This window comes from Vanellus vanellus, assembly GCF_965231255.1.
Source record: "Vanellus vanellus genome assembly, chromosome: 3".
In the NCBI taxonomy this organism is placed as follows: Eukaryota; Metazoa; Chordata; class Aves; order Charadriiformes; family Charadriidae; genus Vanellus; species Vanellus vanellus.
This window is the reverse complement of record NC_138907.1, coordinates 19,795,510-19,814,239: the sequence shown is the minus strand read 5'-3', so window position 1 is coordinate 19,814,239 and position 18,730 is coordinate 19,795,510. Positions and strand designations below refer to the sequence as shown.

At 48.6% G+C, this 18,730-nt stretch overlaps 1 protein-coding gene and 1 long non-coding RNA gene across 2 annotated transcripts in view; both read right to left on the bottom strand.

Moving 5' to 3' along the window:
• Positions 1–311: 311 nt before the first annotated feature.
• LOC309669637 lies at positions 312–3,294 on the bottom strand. Its single transcript, XR_014268928.1, has 3 exons — positions 3,281–3,294; positions 2,171–2,221; positions 312–397 (listed from the first exon to the last, which is right to left on the bottom strand). It is a non-coding gene; the product is annotated as an uncharacterized lncRNA (long non-coding RNA).
• Positions 3,295–15,876: 12,582 nt separating this feature from the next.
• The window catches only part of LCLAT1 (lysocardiolipin acyltransferase 1), a gene marked incomplete at both ends in the record, with an annotated part of 82,804 nt that continues 79,950 nt past the window's right edge, over positions 15,877–18,730 (bottom strand). Inside the window, one exon of the mRNA XM_082480235.1 lies at positions 15,877–16,385. Within this exon, the coding sequence (XP_082336361.1) occupies positions 15,877–16,385 (509 nt within the window). The remainder of the gene's footprint in view (positions 16,386–18,730) is intronic.

The following is an 18,730-nucleotide window of genomic DNA, read 5'->3' as shown; positions in this document are numbered from 1 at the left end:
ACTTACTGCTGGGGTTTGGCTCTATGTCTCCAGCAAAGACTTTCCTCCTTCTCTCCTCCTTCCCGCACTGTTCCCCAGGGGATGCTATCACCAACTCCTCTGAGGTTTGGGGCATGCGAGGTTCATGCCTCTTTGGGACCTTGCCCATGCTCCCAGTTGGCACCAGTAGTGTCATGGACCATTTTGCTGTGGGAGCACCCACCTGGGTGAGGACCTTCCCGTTGACTGTGCTGTAAGATTGTGAGTTTGGTGGTGCTCTTCCCCAGTCTTGAAGCATTCTCTTGTCTGATGAGCTATGGGGGACATCTCTCCGCGGCACCTCTTTCCAGCCAACCGACACACACCCATGGCAGCCCTCTGCAGGCATTGCTGTCACTGGATCTGTACACCTGGGACCCTCAAAAAAAAAAAAAAAAAATCTTTAGCAGAATTTGTCAGATTGGACTTGGGATAGGGGCTTCAACTTCCAAGGACATTGATCTGAAGTGAGCAGAACTACATGAAAGCCCAGAGTTTAAAGTGATTTCTGGCTTTGAAATACCCTGTGTGTTGGCTGCTTCTGTCTTTGTAAATTACTTGTTTTGTTACCGTCACGTGTGTTTTATATACACGGGCTTTTCTGGCATAGCTTATTCCCTATAGGAAACCCATATGCTAATTTTTCCCCGTACGGGCAAAGCCTATCAAGCTGCTAATGGAGTACAATGGGTGATGGAGAATGAAGTTTTCATTTTCATCTCAGAGCAGCAGCCCCAGCAAGCAGATGTAGCCAAGTGAGGCTGACATTTAAAGCAACTACCGAGATTACATTACCGAGATTATATTTAATATGGCTGGCCAAATCTTTCAAACAAAATCAATGTTCTTTTACTTAATAATACCCTTGCCACATCTTAATGAAGGCTCCTCCAGCTCAAGGCCCTATTTTTCTGCAGTCATTTCGTTGTGTGACATCGCTGACTGCATCAGATGGTACATAATGCTATTTTCATCTGTTTCGATTGGATTTTATGCTTTCCCATCCTTGATTTGTCAATTGCCGGATCAATTAATCAAGGGACTCTTAGGGGAGAAACATTTTTATTACTGAGAAGGGAGGGTAATTCATTTAAATTCTGCATCTTCCTGCAGCATCCAACATCTATTATTAAGTCTCTCCACCAGGCACGGACAGGATGACTCCAAGGGACCTACAGACAAGTCTGTGGCCACTTGAGTCATTTGCAGAAATAAAACACAAGCTGGGCTGATCCCTGGTCTGCCCCTTGGTTCTCACACCGGGAGAGGTACCCAGGCGGTGTCCCCAAGCCCAGGCAGCCCCAGGGGAGCCCGGGGGCCCCACGGCAGGTCCCTGCACAAGGCTGAGCCTGTCACGGGCAGAGCCCAAGGACTGACCAGGCAGCGCTGGAGCCCACCCAGCAGTTGCAACAGCTGTGGGTGAGACGAGAAAGGCGTTTGTCGTCCCGGTAAATTCAATGTAATTAGCGATGCCTGAAGAAATACAGTTGAGACGGCGGCTGTACTAAAACTTGGTGCAATTACGGAGCCCAGCGTAAGCCTCTCCTGAAAGCTGGGGGGAAATAAAGCTAATTTCTGTATTGGCTGGGGCCTGTCTCAGGGTGAAGTGTACCCCAGCAGGGACTTCTTGAGCATCCTTGTCAAGCTGTAATTTTGCTGCAGGCCCAGCTCTGGTATATTCCAGAAAGCAGGCTTCTGGCCCCAAAACGAGCACCAGCGGCTGCGTTTTCTCCCATCACCACAGCACAGGCCTGATTCCTGCCTACAAGCACGCTGCCATCACTGAGATCACCGTAACGTTTCCCATCATGATTCCCTCTTCGCACGTACTGGGCTTTGCACGCTCTCTTCCAAAATGCAACGTGGTCTTTCCATTGGGAGACTCCGTACTAAGTTTGGTGGCTGGAGAAACCAGCTGGGAGCTAGTCCTAACCAAACCTCAAGCTTCACACATCAAATCCAAACATTTCTGAATGCCCAGGCATTTACAGCCAAATTGGAGTAGTTTTTGCTCTGGACAGAGGGCTGCACCAATATCCCTGCATGATCCATCCCTCTGCCCCCTAACCTTCTTTAGAAGCAGACCTGGTCTGGGGGGTCAGGCTGTCACCCAAATTGATTGCCCATGGACATCTCCTCACACCCAACTGACCAAAAGCTGGTGGTCCTCTTGCTCTGAAGACATCTTCCCTCAACACGTGGGCTACAGAGATTAAAAATAAAGAAAGAAAAGGATTATTTAAATAGTATCTCCAAAGAGGAGAACAAAATTGCATGGCCCATAATCCAGTTAGCCATTTTTCCACCCTATTAACACCCTTTAAAGAATTATTATTATTATTATTGTTTGCCAGTAGAAAATCTGGCAGGGCTGGGCTGAACTCAGTCCTTGCAGCCACCAGCCCGCAGCTCGCAGCGGGAAGGCACAAGCCCACCCTTCCCCTGGGCTCCTGACAGCCCTTCTCCCCACCCCGTAGGGAGAAGCCCCCCCACATTTTGCAGCCACAGGGAGCCGGGACCAGCTGTGGGCACACCAGGTGGCCACATCTCCCCCTGCTTATTGCGCCTGTCATGCTCATTTGATGATCAGTGGCTGCTTAACGAGGATACGTGGAGCTGCTGGGACTGGAGGCAAATGATAAAAGGTAGGGGGGTTATGTCCCGGGCTTTAAAAATAAAAAGCAATTTTGGCAGCTGTTACAGGAGAGGGATGTGCCTCACGAGCCCGTCCAGGGGATGTGGGGTTGGGGAAGGAGGAGCTGGTGTGGCAGCTGAGTTATCTGCAGGGAGGACTGAGGAAAGGAGAAAAATGCGTGCAAAGATCTCTGCCAGGACCAACTCTTTCAAATAAATTACCTTGCTCAGGAAATATGCAGTGGGCAGACCAGCCCCGCAGCTGTATTTGAATCAGTCCTTTCCCTCGGTCACTGTGGGACAGAGCTTCATCCCAGAGAGGCCAAGGCTTACCAGTGCATTCATGTGGTGGTACTGGGTTGGGTCTCCAAACCTCAGCAGGTGACCTTGCTGGGAGCAGAGGGGAGCTGGCACCCAGGTACTTGGCCAGTGAGAGCCCAGAAGGACTGATCCAGTGACACCTGTGGCATGGGTGGACTTTGCAGTGACCACAGAGACCACACAGACAAGCAGAAGTAAGAGTGTGATGGGAAGAACATCCTCCCGTGGTTTATGTTAAAACCTTCACAGTTTACACTGAAGGTGGGACTGAGACTACGCACGACTGCAACACAGACAAACGCCTTACCCAGTGCCCCGGGCCCACAGCATGGACGTGACTGTGGGTGTTGACCTCCTAGTCTTTCTCCAAGGGTCTGTCCTCGCTGTCAGGGCTGCCAGCATCTCCAGGCTGGCACCAGAAGTGGTTGAGGTGGGGAGCAGGATCCCAGCTCGTGCCCAACATCTGCAGAGCTCCACATGGAGCACCAACATGATATAGCTGCGCCTGCCTGCATTCCTCTGTCCTGGGGCAGCCCCTGAACTGCCAGACCCCCTCTTCTCTCTGCCCTCTGCCTGCACCACCCCCAAGACACTGGTGTTCCTCAGCCCACAGCTCAGCAGGATCCTTGTTTCAAGGCTTAATTAGGACTAGCTGTAGCAGTCGGGAAGTTACTGCTCCTGTAGGTAACCTCCACCCTGACATGCATGGGAAACAGCTCTTCTTTGGAAACACACAAAATTAGCAATGAGAAAGCACTTTCTGACCAAGCTTTTCCAAACCATAACAAAGTGTAGATGCTCCGGGTGGGCCAGAGTGAGCCCCTGGGATTACGTTACTTGACTTGGTACCAGCGTTCTGCAAACCCCACTGAGAGGCACATTGACCTTGGCTCAACGGCTCCGTGCAATTTACCCCTCTATAGATTTACTGTACTTCAAGTGGAGGGCAGGTCTTAGACCTGCACATGCCCATCTGGGCCACCGTTAGCATGGTGGCCTGACCCTTGTGTGGGGCGGGCTGCCGAAAAGTGTGAAGATGAGGACCAAAGACGTTACTGGGGATGTCACAGGGATGAGCAGCCATTGGGGTGATTGCCAGCCTTGTGGGACAGGCTGCGTGGCCGGGCTCTGCTCTCTGCCTCTGGTGGGCAGGTCCTCCATCAGGTCTACAGGAAGGCAGAATTTGGTCTGGGGCACAATATTTAAGACCTTAAAAAGGTAAATGGCATGTATGGACACTGCGCAAACACAGCATAGGGCCTACGGGGTAAGGACCACTCTTTGCCTATGCTGCTCTGGGTAAACCAGGGTACTGAGCTGCGCTCTTGGGCACTGCAGGTAAACAAATTCACTTATAATAGCAGAAACCAAGAAAACAGAGACTATATGTTATTTCCTTCCACCCGTTCCAGTTTCCTAAAAAACCAAAAGCTCTCATTAACCATCTTTATTCATGCAAAACGGCAGAAACACCCCTCCAGCTGGCTGCTCCCCTTGATGTTTTCAGCCTGCTGCGGGGTGACCGTGGGCCACCGCTGGTATGCTGGAGCTTCTCTGCTCCACTGGCAGCTGGGGGAGCGCGGGGCGGCTCTGCTGCTCCTGCAGACTAGTCAGCGAGCATGATGGAGATGAGCCTTCCCCTGGTTTGGGGGGGGCCTCTTTTACCTGCCGGTGGTGGGCAATGCCTGGCAGGAGCCCTCCTCTGGTCTCAGAATTGGCAGGAGAGTGACAGTCTCCTCCTGTTCCTTTGGCAGGAGGACACAGCAGGATGTCTGAGCAAATGGGAGAGCTGGGTATGTGTTGGCTTTCAGCTCCAAGGTGAACAGAGGTAGTTGTTCTCATAAACTCCTCAGCAACACCCCCATAACAAACCTGTCCTCAGGTGGCTCCTGTGAGCTGTCTTCTGCCTGGCATGAGCAAGCCCCAGATGGCTGCAGAGGTTTGGACAGCTGAGCATGCTGACAGACAGACATCCACAAAGCATCAAGGCAAAGCCATGCTGAGGAGGAGGCATGACCCACATGTCCCACCAGCACCCATAGCAGAGCTCAGCACAGGTGGTGCAGACCAGCCTCCAAGTTTGGTACCAGCCAAGGACTGCCCTGACCCCTGAGTGAAATAAATCATTTTTAGTGGTACTACCCCCTATAAAGGAGGGTACATCCCACTCTTGTTCAAGTTTCCCCTGCTCCACGTAGCAGAAGCATCACCCGGTGCAGACCAGCACAGCACTGGGATGCAGCAGGCACAGCCTGGCTGAAAGAGGATGAGATCATGAATGACCTGCTGCCTGCCAAGCCACTGGCTGCCGAGATCGCTTTGCCCGAACACTGCCTGGATGGCATCCCACACACTGGAGGTGGATTCCCCCACCCTGTGTGGAGCAACGGGGTGGTTCTCTCCACCCTTACTCATCCAGAAAGGAGGATAGAAAGTGCCTGGTGCACTGCTAAGACCTACCCAGGCTTAGATGGTCATCGCTTGCCTTCTTTGTAGCTGATGCCTTTACATGGGAAGCAAGAAACCTGCAGCCTGGACCATCGCCAGCCTTTATGCTCTTTCCACGCAGGATGCCCTAAGTCACAAAGCTGAAACCCAGAGCAGGCAGGTGAGCCCAGCACCCTGCCTGCAGGAGCTGGACCAGCGCGAGTCCGGAATTGCAGGCTTAGAAGGAGAACAGCCCAAAAAGGAGGTTGACTTTACAATAGAGTGGTTATGGCATGGATCGGGGGTCTTTCTCCTCCTTTAGGCACTGGTTCAGCATCCAACACCACAGCAGAAGTTTGAAAGGAGGCTTAGCGCAGCGTGGGTCCTGCCTTTTGAGAGGCGATGAGCATCTAAGCACAGCATCACAACCCCAGCCAGAGCCGGAACGGCACATCAGGGCCTCCTGACCTTGGCTCCCTCAGCAACTCGGCGATGCCCTTCTGCAGCCGAGTTGTATTTTTAGGTCCTTCTCCCTGCTGATTCATTAGGGGAGCTAATGTTCTCCAAACTGCTGGGCATCTGACCCTCGAGGTGTGTACGCCATGCACTCCTGATAAATATAGACCACTTCAATTGCATAACCTGTCTAATAAGCGGCGGCTGTCCTCCCTGCGGGCATGCGGGGGACCGGGAACCGAAACGCCTCTGCCAAGGGTGTGAATGGATGCCTCGCTCTTTATTTTATTTCCACTGTCTTCTATTTTCGATGACTTCCTGCTGTATCGACTTAACGAGTGACTCAGTGAGGTTCGGTGGCCCTGGAAGTACTCCAGGTTCAGCGCAACCTCTCCGCTCTGCCCACCACCGCCGGTGTGTGGGGTAAGGTCCTCCTTTCTAATCCTCCTCTCTGCTGGGGAAGACGCAACAGAGTAGGATGGGACAGGAGGAATAGGATTTGGAGAGACCTAGCTAAAAGCTGGGTTCATTTCCTAACTGGATGTGTCAGAACATTTGGCAGACTAGGGGTAACCGGAGGGCTTTATACCTCGGGGTGCAATGGTCTGTCACTGGAAAAGGCACCTGGTTTGGCTAATAGAGCAACAAAAGCACCTAACTGCACGCTGTGTCAATACAGAAGGCTTAAAAAGTCCATGTGATTGGTAATAGAGACATCTTAGTATCAAATAGTAAGACGTCAGTAGCATTGGGCTGCGCTCTTACAAAATGAACATCTGATAACTTTAGGACCTCCATGTGACTGCAATGGCTGAGTGGCAAAATGCAGTGTAATCACTAAATAAATCATTCAAAGTACAGTATGAAGCACGCAATTGATAGACTTGACAAGTGCATGCAGAATTAGGGCTTTAGCCCAGTGATTTTTCACCCCTGGTCTCTGGTTCCTTGAGGTACTCGCAGCAAGAGCCCCAGGGAGAAGACCCAGCGAAGCCAAGTCTACCCCAGGTCAGAAGGTTTCCTCTTCTCTCCTTGAGAAACGTTCAGGGATCTGTTAATCATAAACCAATACAACCCTCGTATTATTTAGCAAGGGAAGTAGCTGTTTCCATCAAACGCACCCACCGCTCACCAGTTTGGCGGCGCTCAGCCAGGCTGGCTGCGAGCAGCCTCGCGGTGGCAAAGAGGGCTGTTGAGACGTCTTGAGGGATATTTATGACAAGGACTGTTCTACCTATATTTGTTGTTCCTGCTGTGCAAGCATCCAGCGTGTCCTGTAATAACTTTAATAGCTTTTATGCAACGGCTAAGAATGAGAAAGCTAATTAAAGATTAGGTATTCAGCCTCCCTGGTTTTATTCCTGTCTTCATCTAACAGTCAACGATCTGATCCCTTCTACTCGGCAGTGTCCCCTACTACCAGCTTCAGGCTGGAGCAGGACAGAGGGCTGGGCTCAAAGCAGGGAGCTCTTCTCTGGCCTCCACAGAAGCAAATACCTGTGCTTTTGCTCCTGGACCGCCCCTCTCCTGACGTGCTGTGGCCTGCCACCAGGTACCAGCCTGAGGAAAAGGGACAACTGTGACCAAACAGACTCTCAGGGAGCTGGAGCCCCTTTTCACCTGCAACAGTGGTCTGTGGCACAGTGTGGTGTGCGTCCCCAGCAGCAGCACATCCCCAGGAGATGTCCCCAGTCCTGCTGAACCACCTGGGAAGCACGAGGTGCTTGACACATGCTACTGGTTGGTGGCAGAGCCCAAACTGCCTTTGCCCCAAGGTCTGCACTCCACCTGTGGGGCCACAGGTCTGGGGTCTGTCCCAGCCTGCAGCAGAGGACACCAAGCCCCACCACTCCTGTGTCTGCAGCATCCTCCTCTACCTCCCGGCCTTAAATTTTGCAGAAAGTCTGCTAAGGACTTTCCTGCTGGAAGGACTCAGCAGGAAGCAGCTAATGCAACCTCTCTTGCTCATCTAAGGTACTCATGTCCAACGTATAATAAAACCACAGGCTCCTTTCTCATTAATCCCTAATTAGGCGCTCTCTCACTTACATAGCACTTTCTGTCATTAGCAGTGGAAAGCTGAGAGCCTGCCTTTAACCTTCACGTGTTGTGAGGAGGCAGACCTGAACACCTTGCTGTGATCTTGCATAAAACATCTCCTTGCGCTCGCTCTTGGGGGGCTCCTGCAAAAGACACCCCTCCCCTTTACCCTCGCGAGGGTAGAAAAGCAAAACCTCTAGTGGAACGCAGCATCTGCAGCAAGAAACCTGGAGATGTCACACACCCAGCAAACACTTGACTAGTGAGTGACCGCAAGGTCAGGTTTGCCCTTGCAGAGCTGCAAAAGCCCAAGTGATGGACCACAGAGGGCTGAGCCACCTACCCAGCTCATCCCGGTGCGGTAATGGAGAAGGCAGCAGAGGTCACATGTTTCCAGCTGGACTCCTGCCTCCATCACTGCCCTTTACCCGTGACTGGGAAGGAAAGGGAAGCTCCATCAGCCCTCCTGCTGCAGAACTGGCTTGCCAGGATCCCCCAGTGGGCTTTTAAGTTTCTGTACACACAAGCAGTCTGGCCATGGCAGCGGGGGACTCGGAGCAAGCTCATCTACCTGTCGAGAGCAGGGCAGAGTAGCCCACACTGAGCTCTGTGCAACCAGACTACTCCTAGACCTTCAGTTTCTTAATTTAAAGCCAGGATGGATGTGTGGAGCATATGGTGAGGCACTGGGACCATGCAGGTGGCCCTGCATGTGGTGCAGGAGCAGGAACAGGTTGAGGATAGAGATCACAGCTGAACATCAGCCCCACTCCCACCCATCAGACAAAACCCCACGGAATTACCAGGATGAAGGCTCTGGGGAGGGTTGTACGCTGGGCATGTGCCAGGGATGGGAATGGGCAGGTAGCTGAGTTATTGAATCTGGAATAAAATACCCAGTCCCTGCTGCTGCTGGCAACGCGACATTTGTGGCCCATTATCCTGGCAGCTGAAGGTCAGCTGTATCCTGTGCTATCCTGCCTGCAATGGTGGGACTTGCTCCCAGCTGAGGCCTTGGGGACCAGGAATAATGCCTGTCCCAGGTGGACGTGCAGCCTCAAACCCATACGTGAGCATTAGCATCTGACACCAGTCACATCCCTGGCTTGCAGTAAGTGGTGTCCATTCAATTCACTGTCCCTACCCCCAGCCCGCATTACCTTCAGCATCTTTGAGATGGTCACCAAGGTCACCCGAGGACTGTTGGTCAACAGGTTTCCCAAGTGCTTCTTCTCCAGGTACCCAGCTGGTGGCTGAAGCATCAGGTTCCTGCAGGATGGTGTTCGTTTTCCTTGTGTTGGCCATGAGGATCTCACATTGTTTGTGCAGCAGCCCAACTAGATGAACCAGCAAGTGTGGTCCAATGCAGGAGACCGGTGGCAGGTGAGGAACTGAATCTGGCCCCTCTTCTTGTGGGTCTTTCCAGGGGGAGACAGATCCAAGGAGCCTGTGGTGTTGAGCAGTCCTCGACTCCTGCTTTGTGAGCCAGGCCAGCACAGCACGTGGGACAACAGCTCCAGGATCATTTCTTCAATGTTCTCCTGGTTTAAGCTACACAGAGGGTCTCCCAAACCCTTCTCCTGCCTTGCTCCTGGGAGGGAGAGAGTAGAAGGAAGGCATAAAGCAAGAAAGGAAGAAGAAAAGTTTCATTTGCTGCAAAACCAGGTTGTTTCAAGCATTTCTTTTAAACAGCTGGTTCTGCTCCTCCAGGGATTGGTGTTAAGGCCTGTTCGAAGCAGCACAAATCCAGCTCCTGACCTCCCCACGGCCAGGAATGCGCACAGTAGTATGCTCTAACCAGACCCCGAGTGCTGGGAGGGGACTTCTCCCACCCTCGCAGCAGAGGAAAGGTTTCCCCGCCATGACCCCGAGGCCGGCCCATTGGTTCTGATGGTTTGTGCCCAGCACAAAGCACCAAGGAAAGCCCCTGGGAAGTGGGGACCTTCGCTTACGTAGCTATAGAAAGGGCACTTCTGGAGTGAAAAGAGTTCAGAGCTGAGCTCTTTGAACAACACTGGGCAAGGAGCGCAAGGAATCTTACTGACAGCGAGGGATTACTTTATCCTTAAAGAACTCGGGGTCTTGCACAGCTGCCAGGACAAGGAACAGGAGGAGCCGTTTGCATGTCTTGAAACCCAGCACATCAAGTGAGCAACTTGAGCATGGAAAGAGAGGAGATATCACCCCAACTAGCCACAGGCATGCATGGGCAATGCCAGCATCCGTGGGCAGCCCATCAGATAAGAACATACAAAGACTCCTCATGGGCCAGTCCGTGGGTCCCTCTGTGAACCACTCCATGGAGGATGTTCTTTCTCTCTCCACTTTCTCTAAAGGTGTCTAAGTAAACAAGTCTCTTAATGTTGACTTTTTCTTTCAGCCTCCGAAGAAAAATAACACTCTCCCATCCAGCTGTACCCAGCACTGGCACAAGCCAACACCTTCCCCAGTGCCCCTATCCCGTTATCCCTAACATTTCCCCTCCTTTTGGGTCCAGTGTTAATCAACATCTGTCCCTCTCGCTCCTCACCAGACACCCAGCAGCTCAAGCAGCGGGGCAAGCCTGGAAGACAGGCAAAGAAGTAGTGCGGGGGGGGTAGAGGGCAAAACCAGGCGGTGGTGTTAGAGCCGGGTTACAGCTCTGCAGAAAGCGGTGCCCGGCGTTGCCTTCTACTCCCCCGGCAGCATCTTCTCAAGATCTTGCGTCCTGCAGCAGCTTATCCTCTTCTGCCACGTGCCGTCCTGTGGACGCCAAAGCAAGGCTAAGGCCTGAGCCCCTTTAGCTCTTCCCTTTGGTAAGGCTGAAGGTGATTCTCTGCTCCCTGCAGATGGGGGCGAAGAGACTCTCGTCTCCTCCCTCCAACGAGGAAGATGGACAGAGAAATTTAGGGAAGAAGGTACTGACCACCAAAACCATCACGCTCACACCAGACCAGCCCCTGCGCACCCGCCTCTCCCATGCCGCCCAGCATGAAGCATCTCAGAAGGAGCAAACCCTCTTCCTTCTTCTCCTGAGAGCAGCGATGCCTGTCTGAGAAAAAGCAGGCAGAGTTCTTCTCAAACTCCTCCCATTAGTCTCCGGCATATCCCACCACCAGAGAAAACAGTCACCCCACATGAAGAACTCCAGAAAAAGGGATGACAAACCATAGAGATGCCAGACTGGAATAAAACAAAGACATCTGCTTAAAAACTCAGGGCCTGTCTCCACTCCCGCTAAAGACTTTCCAGAGGCCCAGCAAGGACAGAGGTGAGCTCTCTGCCACTCGTGTGTCTCAGCACAAACCCTCTCTAGGATGAGAGTCGCTCAAGCATGTTATAAGCACAGACCGTGCTCCCTGCTCCTGGGAATAATTTCTGGTTGAGATAGCTTGCGGTCTGATTCGAAGCCCTCAGGAAATAAGACCACCTTTTACCTGTTGTATTGAACTGCAACGGAGGCGTTTGGGGCAGCTGGAGGGGGAAAGCTTTGGCCTCCATTCCTATTATTTTCTGTAATCTGCGAGACAGAGAAATCCATTTTTTCATGGCATATTTGAGCTCTGAAGAAACAAAGAGGAAGCGCCAACCATCTTTTTGAGAGACAAGCCGTCCAATACAGACCACGGCTCATTTCAACCTTTGGGGACCAATCTGAATACTCTTGAGTATATGTGGACATTGCAAATATCTCAAGCTGTAGGAACTTCTACCAGGGTCTTTGTTTCTTGTGGTCTTTTTGACACACGCTACTGGCGGGAGATGCGGGTGTTTCGCTGGGGCTGCTGCGGGGTGTAGCAGTCGCGGCAAAGCTACTCCCCATTAGCTAATGAGGAGCACAACAGCTGCCAAGAACCACAGCCCTCGCCCTTCCACACTGGATTAGCATTTGGGACAATGGAGAGAGAAATCAAGGAGGCCGTGATATGGAGTTACATTAAAGACAGTTCCTCTAAGAACGTGAACCGTGCCATAGATCATTTCTTGCACCAGTAATTACATGGGAGGTAACAGGATATCGCTAAAATGGAGGACGTACCTACACATCTCTATGCTCTTCCGAGCCACAGCTTATTCTTAAGCAACAATGGGTAAGCAGCAGAGCAAGGCTAAAATGGAGCTGTACCTCTTGCACGCTCAAAGGTTTCCGCATCCCTTTACATGAAGGTGCTAGAAGGGAAGGCAGATCCAGCCTCCCTCGAAGGGAGACATACCACCCCAACAGCCACAAACCATGGGTTGAGCGCCCGAAGGGACAGCGGCCCACCCAAGACAGACAGCCATACGATTGAAGGCAAGGTTTGTTCCTTACAGGTGCATACAGAATACGTCATGCAGTAAAAAGAAAATGGCAAAGTTCAACACATGCGATGCTTCAGGTCTTTATTGTTGCTGTAGAGTAACTGGTACATGGTTAAAACATTCTAATATAATCGGTGAACTCTGAAAACTAAGGCTTTCTGTAGGTTTGTAACATCCTGGCGTTTCCTTTCACACAGTGTACATATAAAATCAAGTTATAAAAACACGGATCTTTTTTAAACAACAGAGTGATGCAACGCGCAAAACTAGGAACTACATTCCATATGATGAAGGCAACACCTTACAGAGCAGCTTCAGGCCTTGCAGCTTTGAAGCCAAGAGAGAAATGTCTTGCTCTGACGTCCTGCTACCCAGGTGAGCCTGATGGCAAACACAGATGGCAGGATCTCAACCCTCTCTTCTGAGCAGAGAGAAAGAAACCCCTCATGCTGACGAGGAAACATTTGATTGAGCAAACGAGAACAGCATCCTTAAAGCACATCATTGATCTCAAAAAGCGTGAGCAAGACCGAACAAGACCTGTAGGTCCCGTAGACAGAGCAGCCGCTGCTGAGCAGCGCGGCTGCTGGGACTACGAGAGAAGGTGAGCCGTGACAAACGCGCTAATGAATGAGACGAGTCTCGGTGCCACCATGGGTCCCATGAAAGAGAGGGGTGTGTGATTCCTGGAGTACTAGCACCTTTAACCGAAGAGCATTGAAAACATTTCAAAGTGATTTACCCAGCATAGTATCATAGAATTTCTTAGGTTTGGAAAGACCTTTAAGATCATCAAGTCCAACCATAAACCTAACACTGCCAAGTTCACCACTAAAGCATGTCCCTAAGTGCCATCTTAGTGCACTTCGAATAGGGAGACAGGGTAAGAACAAAATAGTCTCTAAAAAAATCTGTATATTAGAACCTTTTCAGTAAAAAGCTACATTTTGACCAAAGAGAAAAAAAAGCATTCACAGAAAGATCTTCCCCCAGTTTCTTAACCACGTTTTAAACAAAGAATCTTCTATATCCACAAAGCTTTTGCTTTTTATTTGATTTTTTCCCTGTCTTGCATTTCTAATTGAGCTGGAAAATGATACACATAATCTGAAAACGTACGTCAATCAGAAAGCCACTACCCTTCCTTGTGAGAGGAGGGTTCTTCACTTACCACGCGCTGCCCACCCCGCAGGACGGAGTCAGGCACTGCAAACGTGGCATTTGCAGCTGACAAGAACGCTATTCTTTCTCTTTGATCCAAATACACGGAAGAGGAGGATGAATTACAGATTTGCAGGTCGTTTACCACATTACAGTAGGTTAGGTGTTTGGCTCCAGCTGGGAGTAAACCTCTCGTAAGGGTCAACAGTGGATTGCATTTGATTTCATTTTCAGAGCCCAATTCTAATCACACCCAGATGTAAATCTTTCACCGCTCCATGACCAAGACATGATGTTTCTGATACATTTGATGACACCACAAAGTTCTCTGAACACCTGAAAAAAAGCGTAACTGGTATTTATGTCACCAACATGCGTAACCTGTCCTCCGAAGTCATTCCTGAAGACTATGTTAAGGCTATTAGAGTAGGCTGGCCATGGCTACTCCTGGTGGAAAAGCACAGCCGTGGCTCAGGGCAGACGAGAAGAACACTTTAGTTCTTTGCATTAACCATAAATGAGGTTTTTCGGGTTTTCCCTTGCGACTAGTTACCTGGACGTGCAGCGAACTGCACCAAAGCAGAGAATTAGTCAAAGAAAAACTAGGCTATGTAGATTTAAGCTGCAACCACGCCTTTGATATCGCACAACTACGTTTAAAAAAGTCCTCGTAGTGCAGACAGGACCTCCTTCCACTTGTGACAATGAAACACCAGTCGTTAAGTCTGCAGGTGCTCAAATATAAATATGAAAAAATCATTAAGAAACATAACCCTAAATATAAACCTAGTTTTATTTATTTTCAAGAAAAAAGGGATTTAAAAAATTAGAGTAAAATAGATGGCTTCAAGTACTTTCCGCATAATAAACAATTAATTATTATAAGCATAGATTAAAAAATACCTGTCACCTCGCAAGGGACAGTCAAATAGAGGCTGGTGATTTGTTCAAAAAAATGGCCTTCGATACAAACACATTAGACAACATGTTTAGTGTTGCAATTTAGAAGAAAACAGATGTGTCTGACGTGCTGACCCAATGCTTGAGATATTCAGCACAACACAAGATACATTTTGCACTCTGTACTTCTACATTTCATGGCAACGCCGCTCAACGGATGGAGCCAGGCCGTCTCCGTTTCGCTCAAACAAGCCTTCATGCAATAAACAACAAATATTTAGGAAGTCAGGAAGGTTTTGCAGCAATACAGTTGATCAAGTGGTCTAACGTTTTTGAGGTTGAAAAACAAATCTAACCTGAAGTGTATCCTAAGTGCTGGCAATGTTTATGTCTTTTACCATGTGACCGTGAACGTTGCTCGTATTATATATATGACAAGGAATACACTTGGAAGTGCCTTGTCTGAGCTTAAGCCTTCAGATTGTCTGAATGTCACGAAAATAAGGGAAAGTATTACAGTGGGTGTCCAAAAAGAACCCCCCCAAAACTGTGAAGGAGGTTGGAAAACTAATGGTGTCATCAGGGAATCAAAGAAAATACTGCAAAGGGAAGATGTAGCTCAGTTTCCCTGTGCTGTGATAGTTTGAAACCCATCGCTTGAACCAAAACCCAAAATAAATGCTTCCAAAAAAAAGATATCTCGCCTCTGAAAAACAGCTAAAATGTTTTCAATCAAGCAATGTCTACAAGGAGACCTTTTTGAAAAACATTTGCCAGCTACTCAGAGACAGACACTTATTTTTGCCTCTACCAGAACAAAAACACCAATAAACCAAGAAAAACCGCAGCTCCCCTATCCTGCAGCTCTGTATACTACAATAGGAACAAGCTTCCCACAGCTAACAGGGAGGCCGAAACAGTAGGAAAGAGTGAGAAATCCAAAAACTTAGCTGCATAGGTCTATTAAATAATCAGTTAAGATTTAGATGGAGGCAGAGGCAGCGCTGTTTTCTGTACTACAACACAAGACTGCGAGGCTTGAAAATCCCTCTGAGCGACCAAGCCAGAATGGTTGAAGAGTGGTAGGTTCAGTAGTGTTTGAAAAAAAAAAATAATAAAAAATGTGAAAGTATTATTTTAAAATAAGTTTGAATATTTGAAATAGAAGAAAAGAAACAGAACAACTCTTCCTCCAGCTTCCACCTACCATCAAAGCATTGTTAAACTTATCAGCTTTCCTAATCCGGTGCTCACTTTATGACAATGTGATTATACAGAAATCACTTATCTGTCTCTCTTAGCTGGACAGTTCGGGTTTCTACATGGAAGTTCAGTGCATGTCACATTTATTAAAGTCCTTACGATTGTTCATTAATCCAGCAATTTGTTTCTTAATTACAGCAGAATGCAGTTGCTAGCTGCTTGCACGAGCAATGTTGAAATTACATTCAGAGATAAAAACTACCATTTTCACGTGTAGCAATAACTAACATTTTTCTTTCTTTTCACAGAATCGAGTGCAAATGTCTAACAATGGTGATAGTAAAAGACAATTCTCATGCAAAAATTCTTCCCTGTGCATAAAATTTGCGGGACATCTCAAACCCACCCATTTTTATGTCTTTCTCTACCCCAGAACTAATTGGGTTTTATTTTCGTGTGGTGAAATCTCTGCGGCTTTTTAAAATATCGATGACAAGCGAGTTCAATTAGTTCCAGCCCACCAAATATCTTTTGCTGCGCAACAAAAAAGACGATCATGGCTGCGAAATACCATCGTGCAAAGCTGTACAGGTACAGCAGTGCAAACATACCCGGTGGGAACACCGTCCAATACAGGAGCGAGATGCACTTAACCGCGAGGACCCTGAGCTCGGATTTACATGGTGGAATAATGCTTTGCCCTGTTGCACTGAAGCATTTTCCACCTTCGTAGAAGTGTCGGAGTCTCTCCTCTTTCTCTTCCCAACGCTTCCGGCACCAAAGCTGCAGCTCCTCCTTAGAAGTGGGCACTGTCTCTATGGGATATCTCTGGACGTGGAAGTGAATCTCCTTTGGGAAGTTTCCATTCAAAAGGTGCTTTTCCGTCTGAGGAATGTTTTGGGGGTATGCCACAGTTATGTCATGGATAGCATCGAGATTGTCACCTAGAAGAAAGGTTTTGGGGAAAAAGATCAATGGCAGATCATGCGACGGTCAGAACACTACTCACTAAGGCGTGATCAAAAATGGTCTAAATTGTACCAGAAATCCCAAAGATACGTTAGCTACGCATTTTTTTATCTGCTACAATCTCTAAAGAGGCCAATCTTTTCCCAATCATTATCTGTTCTGAATCTGAGCAAAAAATGTTGGATGCAAAATTACACGCAGTACAAAGTAACATCGAATTACAACACAGCAAGAGGATAAATGAAAATTTAGAGGAGAAAAGATGCACATCTGGTCTTGGATAAAGAGCAGAGCACGTGAGACTACTCTTTAGTTATTCATACCTGTGCTACACGCTGAAATTGCTTTTAACTAACGAAATACAACTCAGTGTATGTTCCTGCGAACGCCGAAAAAGATTCAGTTTGATCTGGAGCAAGCAGCATACACAATCCCAATTTACTGAAGACTGAGAAAACATATGTGAAATATACACCAGCTGAATATCAGGGGCTCGTTAAATGTAAGGTATCTCACAAAGGATGAGGAGTATCTGTGTAGCTCAGCCAGCTTTGCAGAGTACTCGAGTTAAGACAATTTCTTTAAATTGACCAGCCAGTACTGTCGGGACATGAGCTGCTGCTTACTGCATTCCAGATCTGGAAAAAAGACAAAGTACAGCAGAAATGCTGGAGAAGCCCAGCTTTAAGCAAACCACGTATAGTTAGCTACTTGGGTAAAGAGAGCACAGTTAACCATTTAAAAAGCAATTGCAGATTAGAAATTCGGGGAAATACTGATGAGAAGCCCTCTACTCCTCATCGCCGCGCCTGATCAAGCCAACACACTTGAAAGGGCATCAGTATTGCCAAAGCAGGCTCCGCTAGCACATCTTTGTACTCAGCGTTTTTACATTTTGCACTTTCTAAATGCCCTTTTTATCCCCCGGCCTCTGACCAGACATTCTTTTTAGATTTCATAAAGTAAATTCTGCTAGTGTAAAACCGAGCTAAAAATAGGCGCATGGTGCACTGGATGTTGCATAACTGTTAAGTTCTGCCAGCAGTGATTTATCCCGCTGTTTTTATTTGGCTGGCTGGCTCGGGGCAAAATAGAATCGGAGACTAAAAGCTGTCTCCTGTTGCAGCGGCTGAAGACTTTTGTTCTCATAGATGATGTCACTTCTTGCAAAGATGATCAAAACCTACTCTTTAGCCCCGCTCCCCCTTTTCATTTGCTCCCCTTCCCCGGCATTTTGGCTTTCCTCACAGCTCCAAAAATGACAGGGACAGAGTAGAAAGTTACTTTAAAAGGCCACGTTCAAAATGATGTATCTAAAGTTCAACTCCAAATATCACAAGAGGGGGAAAAAACCCACGCAGCCTTTCAGAGTATTTCATAACGGTGCTGTCTTATAACGATCTCTCTGGGACAATTTTGTGGTAGGTTACTTGGGTTTTTTGAAAGCTATATATGGCTCCTAGGAGGTCTATCAGAGCAAAACTCAATACTCCAGCTTTTGACTAGCTCCGGGATCACATCCTGTCTAAGTAGAGAATCACTGTATTCTGCACAGGTAAAACCTCTCAAATCTCCTTCCAAGAGATGCCAAAATTGAACGTGTCTTAGAAACCCTGCCTTTACAAAGCAAAACGATGGCCAGCCTGCCACACCTTAGCGCACAGCATTTTCATTTTGGGAACAGCTCACATTTTTCCTCCCCCTACTGCAAATATTTCTGCCATCAGAAGGAATTACAGTCACCCTACAGGACAGACATCCCCTAGTTCCTGGCCCAGCCGGGGGAAGGGCTGCTACATACACCTCTAAGAGATACCCATCTCTTAAAATCTGTCTTCCTCCTGACCCTTCGTAGCTCCCCAGGTCCGAGTGGCACGTGACATCTACACACTTTACCTCCAGAGGGATGCCGGAAAAGTTCAGCCTTCCTGAGATCCTTACATTGAAAAAAGCCTTCTATGAAAAGAGTTTTTGGCTACACGAGTTTTTCACCCACCCTGCAGTCATTTGTGTCTTTGCAGCTAAAACAGCCAGTCTGCCATTACATGCAAATGTTCTTGAAAAATCAAGGCTTTACACATACGGATCACTGGCATACAGACCACGGGCAATAAATCACCAGGTTTGGGTGAGACACAGATTTTCTGACGCTGTGCAAGTGTTGGACTGGCAGGACTGGGCGGGATTCCCTGCACCCACACAGCTGGTCTGATCCCTTCAGCATGCAGATGTATTTCTGCCCGTGAACTCCTCATCTGAAACAGGGAAGCCTCTACTCCTTACCTAAGGTTCTGTAGCATCCCCAGACAGACACCTTCCA